Consider the following 12,695-nt stretch of genomic DNA (forward strand, 5'->3'; position numbering starts at 1 on the left):
CTACGTGGCCCTCTTCCCTCTGTCTCTGTGGCTAAGTTTCACACCAGTCATTGAATGAAAGCCACCCTAATCTATTATGACCTCATTTTATCTGGATTATAGCTGCAAAGACTATTCCAAATAAGGTCACATTCACTGGGAGGTAGGACTTCAAAATATCTTTTTGGGGACACAATTCAGCAAATATATAGGGATTCTCTTTCAAATAGATAGACCTCCATCCTAGAGAGACTTAGGGCTTTCAGGAAAAGTCCTTATATAAGGAGGATGTCATCTTTTTTTTTAATTGTAAAACATCTCTTTATATAGAGACTTTCCAATTACAAAAAAGATGGTAGATCAATATAACCTAAAACCCGTCCTGCCAGAAACACCCAGAAATGTGGGCAAATATATATAAATTACTTTTAATGTGTAGCTGAGCTGGAGAGAAAGAAATGCCAAGGTGCTGGGAATAAAGAGGGAACAGAGTATCAAGGAGGTAAGTGTGTGAACTGATGCTGAGGCTCATGGATAGTCTTCGTAAGCTTGGGACTGGAGTTCAGCACCTGTGAAGGAAGGCCTTGGGCTTATGTAGGATGAGATATCTGAACACATGTAGAGGAACCTGTTCTTCTCAGGTTGCAGCCCTAGTGGAATGACAATAGGTAAAAAATAGTCTGCTCACCAGTGTAGGTGTAACTCATCTCTACTTGGTTTTGGATGGGAAGGAAAAATAAAATCTCCCCTCAGTTGAAACCCTGCTCCTGTGCTTCATTTAGGATTGTGTTTATATTTCCCATGGCCTAGAAACTCCCGGGCCATGGTTTGGATAGCAGTACTGGCTCCAGAGTGGTGACACTCCCAGAGCGGCAGACCAAAGCGAAGCCAGAACCACTCTGGAAGAAGTGTATCACGACTCAGGCTTGAGGGATTCTTACGGAAATGAGCTCCACAGTGATGCGTGCACAGTGAAAATTGACAAAGCGCTAGAGGAGATATTCCATGAGTGGGAGTAAGCAGATGCCACAGATAGGAGAACTGGAATCCCCAGGCCTCAAAGCAACAGTGAGACAGCCCTTAAAGGAGCAGAGGATGGAAACCCCTGCACTGTTTTATGAGAGCAGAAGAACCTTAGTGCCACAGCCAGATGAAGGTAGTGCAAGAAAGGGACATTATAGGCCAGTCTTACTAAATGCATAGACACAAAAGTCCTAAATACAACATTAGCTACCTAAATCTAGCAGTTGTATGTATATAATATGTAGAAACCCACAACCAAGAAGGTTTTATTTCAGGGTGCCAGGTTGATTTAACATTAGGAGATCTATCAAAGTAGATAACGAAGAGAAGCATTTTCCTTAACAGGTAAGAGAAGGCTAAGGCTGCTTCTCACCAACGGAGAATTCATCCATCATGCATGAGTGAACAAGAATGAGCACACATTGTCAGTGGCAAATACTGCCCTACATTTTAGAGAAAGTACAGGAAAGGCACAGTCCTGGGTGGGTGTAGCTGAAGAGACAATATATGCAACAAACAGCTATAGACTGTTCAAGGCCAAAAGCAAGTCCGGCATCAAGGCACGGTTATGTCTGGGTGTGGGTGGGAATATAAAGATCAGTTCCCTGGTAATGTAAATGTCGCCCTTTTGGTTTCAGCTTTTCTTCTTCAGGGGATGTGGCTTGCATGACCATCTGCTCCCACCAGTGTCCAGAAGCCATGGCCTTCTGCTTCCTGGAGACCTTGTGGTGGGAATTCACAGCTTCCTATGACACCACCTGCATTGGCCTAGCCTCCAGGCCCTATGCCTTTCTCGAGTTTGGTTTGTAATTCTCTTCCTTACTGATTGTTCTCCTTATGGCATTGAATGTGTAGAATTTGCAGTTCAGATTTGGGTTTGACCCAGGCAGACCACTGGAAGTGCTGTAACATATTACTGGAGGGCGGCCTTTTGCTGTGAGATTTCACAGCCATTCACATGGCCTGGAAAGCTGCCAGGCTTAGCACTAGCTTTTCATCTCTCTGGAGCCTGGGAGCAGGGGGAAGGAAGGGTGGGGCCTGTACAGGTCATTCACCACAGTGCCCTACAGCAGGGGCCAGAAAACCTGCCCAAGGGCCAGCTGCCTGTTGTTGAGTGAAGTGGAGCAGCCATGCTCATCCTTCCAGTGCTGTCTGTGGCTGCCTTTGCCTGTCACCGGAGAGCTGAGTAGTTGACAGAGCACATGGGGCTAAAAGCCCAAGATGTTTACTGCCTGGCTCTTGAGGCAAATCGTGCCAACTGCTGCTCTAGAGCAGAAGTGCTCCAAGGGTGGTATGTAGACTTGTTCTTCCCTCATGACGTCAGTACAGAAAGGAAGAAAAATAAGAATTAGAGATTATTATGGTGATTTGACATTCCTGCAATATTTTTTATTGTATTTTATCAAAGTATCTGTCCACAGCAGTTTGGAAGTAAGGAAAAAGTGGTCCTTCACTCAGACTTTGAGAAGCCCTGCTTTGGAAGAGGATCCCTCCTTTCCAGGCACTGCCAGAAAGGCCTTGTAAGGGCTCAGGGGCTTTGGAACACAGCATAATTATAGTATATGCTCTCAGCTGTGAATCAAATCATTTTGAGCTTTTGGCAGAATGGGAATTGGACATTCTGTGGTGTCTGTGTAAATGGCTGCTGTCTCTGATGCTCTTGAATGAGGGGCTGGCAGCGTTTGGTACCAAGCATCAGGTGCAGGGCCAGGCACCTGGAAGAGTTTCCACTTATGTTTCCTGGCATCTGCTGCCATAGCTCTCACATTTCACCATGTGCTCTACTGGCTGGCTTATCAGGGATGGGGCCAGCACCCTCTTTCATTGTCACCCGAAGGTGCTGGGGAGCTCCCTGGGATGCAGGTCCCAGTCTGGGAGGCCTTTGACATAGGTGGAGAGTTCTGGCCCAAGTCTCCCTGTGGGGCCCTAGTCAGGCTGCTGCTCTCAGCCCCACTTCTTCCTGTGAAGAGGGCATGCTGTTCCCAAACAGATCACAGCTGCAGCATCCCTGGGCTGTCTGTTGATTTGCAGCTGGTAGACCTGTGTTCTTCTCTCCCCTCGCCAGTGCATGTGCTTGCCTTCTAAAGCAGTGTGCTTGATCTGACAGTAAACCCTTCCCCAGCATCATGTTTGCCCATTAGTGAATGCAAGTTGCATGATATTAGATATTAGATGTTAGAATTATACATAATTTTGCTTTGCCAGTATGTATGAAACTTCACTTCAAATGCTTATTAAAACTTGGCAATGGATTAATACTAACATAAGTAAAATAAAGATAATACCTTTTAAATATGTAATCCTGGTTTGCACAATATATTCACATTCACATGTAGTTTTTATTCACATGACTTTTTTTGTGATAATCAGTTCAAGAGTAACAGTCCCCAGTTTTGAAGCCTAGAAATACTCTGTGAATTCCCCAGTATTGTACTATCATTAATGGCTAAGACCAAGTCCCAATCTCCTGACTCCCTCATCACTGAGGTTCTGGAAGACATTGCTTTCTCTGTGGACAATCACATTTTAAGTATTCTGCTCTGAAGAGATTGATGAGACTAGTCATGATATGTAGTGATCACATGACCTTTAGGTATAGCCTGATACTCTTCAGAATCTGACTTATTGCCTACCTTTCTTAGGAAACTTCACTTTGTACATAGTGTAGAACATCCATTCTCATAAAAATGTATGACTTGGGTTCTCTCTTTGCAGACAGCGTCATTCAGAAAGTGAAGTGGCATTTTAACTATGTAAGTTCCACTCAGATAGAGAGCAGTTTAGAAAAAATTCAGGAAGAGCTTGAGTTCCAGCCTCCAGTGGTTCTCACTCTGCAAGATGCAGATGTGGCAAATGGAATGATGAATGGTCACACACAGATGCACTTGGAACCCGGTAAGTGGCCTGCTGTTCTCTGACGTTGGTGAAGATAAGATGATATTATGTGTTTGTAATGGAAATTGATTTTTTTTTTTAACTAGGTAAGTGTTTTTTGCTTGGGGGGACATGGTGTATAAAATATGTGGGGAAAAATATGAACTGATCATGTTTCCAGGTGGCTGTTGTAAAATTTGACTATTATGAGTTGATCTGAAGTAAGACAACTCTTCTGATGAAATTCTCTTTTGCTGGAAGTCATTTGTTGAACTGAACATATTTATACATTTTTTCTCTCTATATATTTTTTTCTTTGACAATGAATTTTTACCTCATCACTTAGTGAAACATTGTTAAGTCTCCACTGAGAAAGCCCTGCTTTCCTGGATTGGGGGTGATGGGGTGAGAGTGGGCAGGGGCGAAGCCAGCGCTTGTAGTGTTCTCACTGTCTGGTTCTTTGGAGATCCGAGGACATTCCTCTATCCCTGCGACCACAGTGCCTCGGCATTCCATGCCTTAGTCTGGCATTAACACCATCCACTACTCAGTGCCTAGGACATAATGGAGCATGATGTTTTTGCATTCCTTGTTTACAATTACATACAATTCATTTTTTATTGAAGTGGATATTTACATTCTAAGAAATCTGTAATGGTGTAAGAGCTGGATACTTTTCTGACAGAGCTGTCTATACTGTAACAGTCTAATTATTCTGTTTTGACTGTTTTTATACTAAAATCATTGCTTGAATTTTACAGGTGGTGTATTAAAAATGTTCATGTTTTTAGCTTAACTTTGTCTTTTGATATAATCTGTTTCAACCTATGAATTCCTAGATTGGCTGTCATACCAATCAATAAATTGTTGTAATTTATATTGGGAATGAACTTAACTTTTGTAGAAGGAAGACTGGGTAATTGAACCCCAAGTTTCTCCTTTTTACTATTTGAAGACGGGTAACTTTGTAAAATATATTTTGCTTTAGACATGTAGACAAGAGGAGCAAATCCAGAAAGTGTCAGCTTGCCTATCTTTCTAGGACATTTTACTATGGTTTGACTCACCTTATTGTCCTGAGGCTAGGATCTTTCCAGGTAGCAAGCATGTTCTGTTCTAACAGGAACTTTGATTTTCTCAGTGGAAATTCTAACACACTAACAATAGTCATCAGTTGGATTGTGGCTTTAGATATTTGCATGTGTGCACGTGTGTGGGTGTGTATGTGTACATGGGAAATGTGAGGACAAGAAAGGATGATTTAAAAAGAGCATAGAAAGAGAATGGGTGGGACACCATGTAACTGTGAACCAGAGTCAATTCCAGCAGTTCTCTTTAAAGAGGGAATGATCATCTGTTCTGATTAGAGTTCCAGAAACAGCTTGTAGCTTAATCAATGTTTCCCTCCTCTTCCAATTGTTTTACAATTTTAAAAAAGTTGCATTTGCTGTGAATTGTTCTAGAAGCACACATGAGACTGAATGTTGTCCTTGTTAGAAAGAGTGGAACTTTTTACAAGCTGAGAATTGAGGTGGATGATAGAAATACTTTCAGAATTTGACAACCTGTTTACAAATAAAGCCATAAATTGCTTTAAATCAGGATTTCTCAACCTAAGCCCTGTTGACATTTTGAATTGGGTAATTCTTTGTGGTGGAGGCTGTCTTGTGCTTTGTAGGAAATTTAAAAGTATTCATGGCCTCTACCCACTGGATGCCAGTAATGCCTGTCTGCAGCGGTGACACTTGCAATGTCTCTGATGTTGCCAAATGTGTGCTAAGGGGCCAAATCAGCCCTGGCTGAGAACCACTGCTTTAAGTAGAAAGGAAAACAGGCACTTGAAAACCGGTGCTTGCTCAGAGAAGGGCCTCTTTCTGAAGAAATTCACCTCACATCCCCTGATCCATTCCTTAATTTCTTGCCTTTCTTTTTTCTTTCTAACTGCAGCTGTTTTTTAAAGTAATCTGTTTGTAATTCTGTGTGTAACATAATGAGTGTTATGTAGGTCATTAGTGGAGGTCTAGTTAATGTCTTTATTTTTCTTTCACATAGAAATTATTTTTACTAGACACTTATTTTTTCTTAATTGTGAAGCTCCTAATTTCCGAATGGAACCAGTGACAGCCCTGGGTATCCTCTCCCTTATTCTCAACATCATGTGTGCTGCTCTGAATCTCATCCGTGGAATTCACCTTGCAGAACATTCTTTACAGGTAACCTTTTCTGTATAGTTTAAATTGAAGGACAAATGGTGTAAGAAACTGATGGGGATACACTTTATTTGCAAGGCTGTTATGCACAAAGGCTTTATAATACTAGAAATTCAAATAAAAAATTATTTTAAGTTTTATTCTTTGTAGTAAATTGAACAAATGTGAAACTCTCTCTTTGTATCTGTTGTCCTAAGAAGCCAAAGGGGCATGCTGAATATTAGTGAGAAATGGGCAACTTGCTAAAAGGCATCAGACCACTCTGTGGTCCTTGGAACCCACGAGTCACCTCAGGGTCTAGATGGTACACTCAGGGTAAAAGTTTGATTTTCAGACTTTAAGGTTTCAGGCTTTTTTTCCTCTGGGAAAAGTTGTCTCATAGTCTGATTTCTGTCGTGCAGATACCACCTTCCTTGGTTTCTTTGTCAAAGAACTGTGTCACTAGGAAGTTGATTTGCCAGTCTGCTCATCTCAAATCAACTGTCTATTGCAGTGCTTTTTAAGTATTGTTTTTTGATGTTGAAGTATTTCAACCACTTTTAAGTACAGAACCATTATAAGCATAAACAGATAGATTTTTGTCTTACAAGATAGTCATACTGCTCATCCCCATCAATGTGATGGCCAAAGTCTGAAGCACAGCTCATGTTGAATCTCAGGAGGCTGACGTGGGCTGAGCTGTTTGGAGAATGGTGGCAGGCCTGGGCTGTAAGAGTGGTGCCTGCCTGTTACCAACCTGCTGTGTCTTTGGCCAGTGTGCAGAGTGTTTCCCACTATTACTGCTTATGAATACCCATACCCAGATACTTACCAAGTGTCTTGTGCACTAGAACAGGTGCCTGGCCAACAAGATGGCTAAGATGTAGACCCTACCTTGTGGGCATGAAGCAGAGTATGGTAATAATCACCAAGAAAGTGGCAGTGTCTGGGACTGAGCAGAATTAGGAAAAGCTTAGTATTGACAGCTGAGTAGGGTTTTGAGAGGTGGTGGGTTATGGGGAACATTCCAGGTTGAGGGCTCAACACAGATGCATTCTGTTCTCTATACTACCAGGAGGGTGCATGGTGTGTCCAGGCCATTGGAACAGTTGCATGCTGACTCCTGTTGTGGTGTATACACAGGAATTAAGTCTTACCGAACCAGGGTTTTGTGTCATCAGCCATACCAGACTGAATGTGGAGTAAGGTACTTCATGTCACAGTGTGTCATCTCATCTAAGTACCCCTTTTCTTGTGTTCCTCATATTTTTTTAGGTTGCCCATGAGGAAATTGGAAATATTCTGGCTTTTCTTATTCCTTTTGTTGCCTGCATTTTCCAGGTGGGTGAAACATTGCTATTTTGGTGAGTGGGTTAAACCTATAGCCTTTTGTTCTGTTGGAACCAGCAGTTTCTAGATAATGTTTTTGTTCCACCAAGGCCTTGGTTCAGGTCATGGACAATACCAGCCCTTTCGTAGAAGGACCCCAGGCCCGTCCTGCCCAATCTTCTCATTCTATAGAAATAGCTCTTTGGGCTCAGAGAGAGAGAAAGCCACTTTCCCTCAGCCACAGGGCCTTGATAGCAGCAGAACAGAGCAAATCTGGGATTTGACTCCCAAGAAGGGAGGGACAAGACTGCTGTGGGGACTGGGTGGGCCTGATGAGGGTGATTCAGGGTCATGCCTCGTGCTTATTGTTAGGGCAGTCCAGATACGGAAATGTCCTTCTGCAGAAGGAGCATCTATGTGTATGTGCTTATTTAAACAGAGGACTAGGTTAAGAAATTGTTTTTAATAGTAGTACCATCTGACTCAAATATGTCAAATATGAAACAAAAATTGTAACATTAACTAGAGGGCTTTGATTAGTTATTTTCAATAAGCTTGTGTACCTAAGGGGTAGAGTAAAAAGGAGCTTTTGAATCCCCTGTAGGCAGAGTTAATTCTAGTAAAAACTTGACTCTAAATCTCTTCCATAAGATTTTAGTCTTTCTCTGCATGTTTAAGCTTTTTTTTAGTTAAACTTTCTGTTCTCAGGGCTCTTCCTCTCTTCCACATACATCCTAGAATGGTCTGTTCTTAAGGATTACATGAGTGTGCAAAAAGACATTTTCAACTGAAGATTGAAAATGCACTCATTTTCTATAAAACCAGTCTCCAAACCTTGGGTGTTGCCAGTGGGAGTTTCCTAGAGGCTGCATTTTAGGGCTGTGGGGACCTTACTGTGCCACCCAGGCCCCTCTACTGCACCCTTGCCTGGAAAGTTCTTTCACTGGGGAGCTCTCTCTTTTCTACTGTAGCTTGAGGCTTTGTCAGATTGTCCTGTGTTTTGAGAATGTGCTTTTTTTAAAAAACACTGAACCAAAAAGCTGTTCATACCTTTGCAGAACAAAGAATTGCCTCTTTGCTGTGTGATACCCCTACACAAAATAGCAGTCTCTCTCCCTGCTGTGAGATGTTTCCCTGTCTCAGAGATGCTTTGAAGACATGATAAGGAAGATGCCCAGAGAACAGTGGTCTCTTAGGTAGCGACAGCTCACAAAGAGCTGCACTGGTACAAGCACAGCTTCTCACCTATTATGACTTCTCTGGAGAAAAAATTTATTTAGAAGTGGGCCAGTCTTGTTGGGGCGTCCTGGCCTGGCTTTTGGCCCCTTACCAGCATCCCTTCTCTCTCTCCAGCCTACAGCCTGGGCATTTCTGTCCATATTTCTTTTTTATTTTAATTTTTTTATTTTGCTATCATTAACAGACAATTATATGAACAACACTGTGGTTACTAGACTCCCCCCATCATCAAGTCACCACCACATACCCCATTACAGTCACTGTCCGTCAGCTTAGTAAGATGCTACAGAGTCACTACTTGTCTTCTCTGAGCTATACTGCCTTCCCCGTGTCCCCCACTACATTATGTGTGCTAATCATAATGCCCCTTTATCCCCCTCATTCCTCCCTTCCGACCCATCCTCCCCAGTCCCTTTCCCTTTGGTAACTCTTAGTCCATTCTTGGTTTCTGTGAGTCTGCTGCTGCTTTGTTCCTTCAGTTTTTTCTTTGTTCTTACACTCCACAGATGAGTGGAATCATTTGATACTTGTCTTTCTCCACCTACTTATTTCACTGAGCATAATACCCCCTAGGTCCATCCATGTTGTTGCAAATGGTAGTATTTGTTTTCTTCTTATGGCTGAATAATATTCCATTGTGTATATGTACCACATCTTCTTTATCTATTCATCTACTGATGGACACTTAGATTGCTTCCATTTCTTGGCTGTTGTAAATAATGCTGTGATAAACATAGGGGTGCATATGTCTTTTTCAAACTGGGTTGCTGCATTCTTAGGGTAAATTCCTAGGAGTGGAATTCCTGGATCAAATGGTATTTCTATTTTTAGTTTTTTGAGAAACCTCCATAGTACTTTTCACAATGGTTTAACTATTTTACATTCCTACCAGCAGTATAGGACGGTTCCACTTTCTCCACCTCATAGCCAACATTTGTTGTTTGTCTTTTGGATGGTGGCCATCCTAAATGGTGTGAGGTGATAATCTCATTGTGGTTTTAATTTGCATTTCTCTGATTAGTGATGTGGAGCATCTTTTTATGTGCCTGTTGGCCATCTGAATTTCTTCTTTGGAGAAGTGTCTGTTCAGATCCTCTGCCCATTTTTTAATTGGCTTATTTGCTTTTTGTTTACTGAGGTGCATGTGCTCTTTATATATTTTGGATGTCAACCCTTTATTGGATATGTCATTTATGAATATATTCTCCCATACTGTAGGATGCCTTCTTGTTCTGTTGATGGTGTTCTTTGCTGTACAGAAGCTTTTCAGCTTGATATAGTCCCACTTGTTCATTTTTCCTTTTGTTTCCATTGCCTGGGGAGATACGTTCATGAAAAGTTGTTCATGTTTATGTCCAAGAGATTTTTGCCTATGTTCTTTTCAAAGAGTTGTATGGTTTCATAACTTACATTCAAATCTTTGATACATTTCGAATTTACTTTTGTGTATACAGTTAGACAATAATCCGGTTTCATTCTCTCGCATGTAGCTGTCCAGTTTTGCCAACACCAGCTGTTGAAGAGGCTGTCATTTCCCCATTGTATGTCATGGCTCCTTTATCGTATATTAATTGACCATTTATGCTTGGGTTTATATCTGGGCTCTCTGGTCTGTTCTACTGGTCTCTGTGTCTGTTCTTGTGGCAGTACCAAATTGTCTTGATTACTCTGGCTTTGTAGTAGAGCTTGAAGTCAGGGAGTGTAATTCCCCTGCTTTATTCTTCCTTCTCAGGATTGCTTTGGCTATTTGGGGTCTTTTGTGGTTCCATATGAATTTCAGAATGATTTGCTCTAGTTCATTGAAGAATGCTGTTGGTATTTTGATAGGGATTGCATTGAATCTATAGATTGCTTTAGGCAGGATGGCCATTTTGACAATATTAATTCTTCCTATTCATGAGCACAGGGTGTATTTCCTTTTATTGGTATCTTCTTTAATTTCTCTCATGAGTGTCTTGTAGTTTTCAGAGTATAAGTCTTTCACTTCCTTGGTTAGGTTTATTCCTAGGTATTTTATTCTTTTTGATGCAATTGTGAATGGAATTGTTTTCCTGATTTCTCTCTCTGCTAGTTCATTGTTAGTGTATAGGAATGCTACAGATTTCTGTGTATTAATTTTGTATCCTGCAACTTTGCTGAATTCAGATATTAGATCTAGTAGTTTTGCAGTGGATTCTTTAGGGTTTTTTATATACAATATCATGTCATCAACAAAGAGGGACAGTTTGACTTCTTCCTTGCCAATCAGTTTGACTTCTTCCTTGCCAATCTGGATGCCTTTTATTTCTTTGTCTTGTCTGATTGCTGTGGCTTGGATCTCCAGTACTATGTTGAATAGAAGTGGGGAAAGTGGGCATCCTTGTCTTGTTCCCGATCTTAAAGGAAAATCTTTCAGCTTCTTCCTGTTAAGTGTGATTTTGGCTGTGGGTTTGTCATATCTGGCCTTTATTATGTTGAGGTAATTGCCTTCTATTCTCATTTTGTTGGGAGTTTTTATCATGAATGGATGTTGAATTTTGTCAAATGCTTTTTCAGCATCTATGGAGATGATCATGTGGTTTTTGTCCTTCTTTTCGTTGATGTTTTGGATGATGTTGATGGATTTTCGAATGTTGTACCACCCTTGCATCCCTGTAATAAATCCTACTTGATCATGATGGGTGATCTTTCTGATTTATTTTTGAATTGGGTTTGCTAATATTTTGTTGAGTATTTTTGCATGTGTGTTCATCAGGGATATTGGTCTGTAATTTTCTTTTTTTGTGGTGTCTTTGCCTGGTTTTGGTATTAGAATGATGCTGGCCTCATAGAATGAGTTTGGAAGTATTCCCTCTTCTACTCTTTGAAGAACTTTAAGGAGGATGGATGTTAGGCCTTCACTAAATGTTTGATAAAATTCAGTGGTGAAGCCATCAGGTCCAGGGGTTTTGTTCTTAGGTAGTTTTTTGATTACCAGTTGAATTTCATTGTTGGTGATTGTTCTGTTCAGATTTTCTGTTTCTTCCTTGGTCAGCCTTGGAAGGTTGTATTTTCTAGGAAGTTGTCCATTTCTTCTAGGTTATCCAGATTGTTGGCATATAATTTTTCATAGTATTCTCTCATAACTCTCTGTATTTCTGTGGTGTCCATAGTGATATTTCCTTTCCCATTTGTGATTCTGTTTATGTATGTAGACCCTCTTTTTTTCTTGATAAGTCTAGCTAGGGGTTTATCTATTTTGTTTATTTTCTGGAAGAACCAGCTGTTGCTTTCATTGATTCTTTCTATTATTTTATTCTTCTTGATTTTATTTAATTCTCTAATCTTTTTTTATGTCCCTTCTTCTACTGACTTTGGGCCTCATTTGTTCTTCTTTTTCTAGTTTCATTAATTGTGAGTTTAGACTTCTTATATGGGATTGTTCTTCTTTCCTGAGATAGGCCTGTATTGCAATATACTTTCCTCTTAGCACAGCCTTGGATGTGTCCTACAGATTTTGTGGTGTTGAATTATTGTTTTCATTTGTCTCCATATACTGTTTGATCTCTGTTTTTATTTAGTCATTGATCTATTGGTTATTTAGGAGCATGTTGTGAAGCCTCCACTTGTTTGTGGGATTTTTCATTTTCTTTGTGTAATTTATTTCTAGTTTCATACCTTTGTGGTCTGAGAAACTGGTTGGTACAATTTCAGTCTTTTTGAATTTACTGAGGCTCTTTTTGTGGCCTAGTATGTGATCTATTCTTGAAAATGTTCCATGTGCACTTGAGAAGAATGTGTATTCTGCTGCTTTTGGGTGTGGAGTTCTATAGATGTCTGTTAGGTCCATCTGTCCTAATATGTTATTCAGTGCCTCTGTGTCCTTACTTATTTTCTGTCTGGTTGATCTGCCCTTCAGTGTGAGTGGAGTGTTGAAGTGTCCTAGAATGAATGCATTGCATTCTATTTCCCCTTTTAATTCAGTTAGTATTTGTTTCACATATGTAGGTGCTCCTATGTTGGGAGCATAGATATTTATAATGGTTATATCTTCTTGTTGGATTGACTCCTTTATCATTATGTAATGTTGTTCTTTGTCTCTTG

General features: G+C 40.6%; 1 protein-coding gene across 13 annotated transcripts in view; it reads left to right on the plus strand.

The window, feature by feature from the left end:
• Positions 1-12,695, plus strand: part of SEC22C (SEC22 homolog C, vesicle trafficking protein) — a 59,258-nt gene that overhangs the window by 29,409 nt on the left and 17,154 nt on the right. For 11 of the 13 annotated variants that reach the window (XR_005059149.2, XR_005059151.2, XR_005059150.2 and 8 more), the window contains 4 exons: positions 1,641-1,804; positions 3,718-3,897; positions 5,929-6,089; positions 7,341-7,406. Coding sequence is in view for 10 of the 13 variants with exons in the window: in XM_037010529.1 (XP_036866424.1) it covers positions 1,641-1,804; positions 3,718-3,897; positions 5,929-6,089; positions 7,341-7,406 (571 nt within the window). In the remaining 3 variants the exon portion in view is untranslated. The remainder of the gene's footprint in view (positions 1-1,640; positions 1,805-3,717; positions 3,898-5,928; positions 6,090-7,340; positions 7,407-12,695) is intronic. The other 2 variants (XM_017641649.3, XM_017641655.3) reach the window with 1 other exon arrangement.

This window comes from Manis javanica, chromosome 3 (genome assembly GCF_040802235.1).
Source record: "Manis javanica isolate MJ-LG chromosome 3, MJ_LKY, whole genome shotgun sequence".
In the NCBI taxonomy this organism is placed as follows: Eukaryota; Metazoa; Chordata; class Mammalia; order Pholidota; family Manidae; genus Manis; species Manis javanica.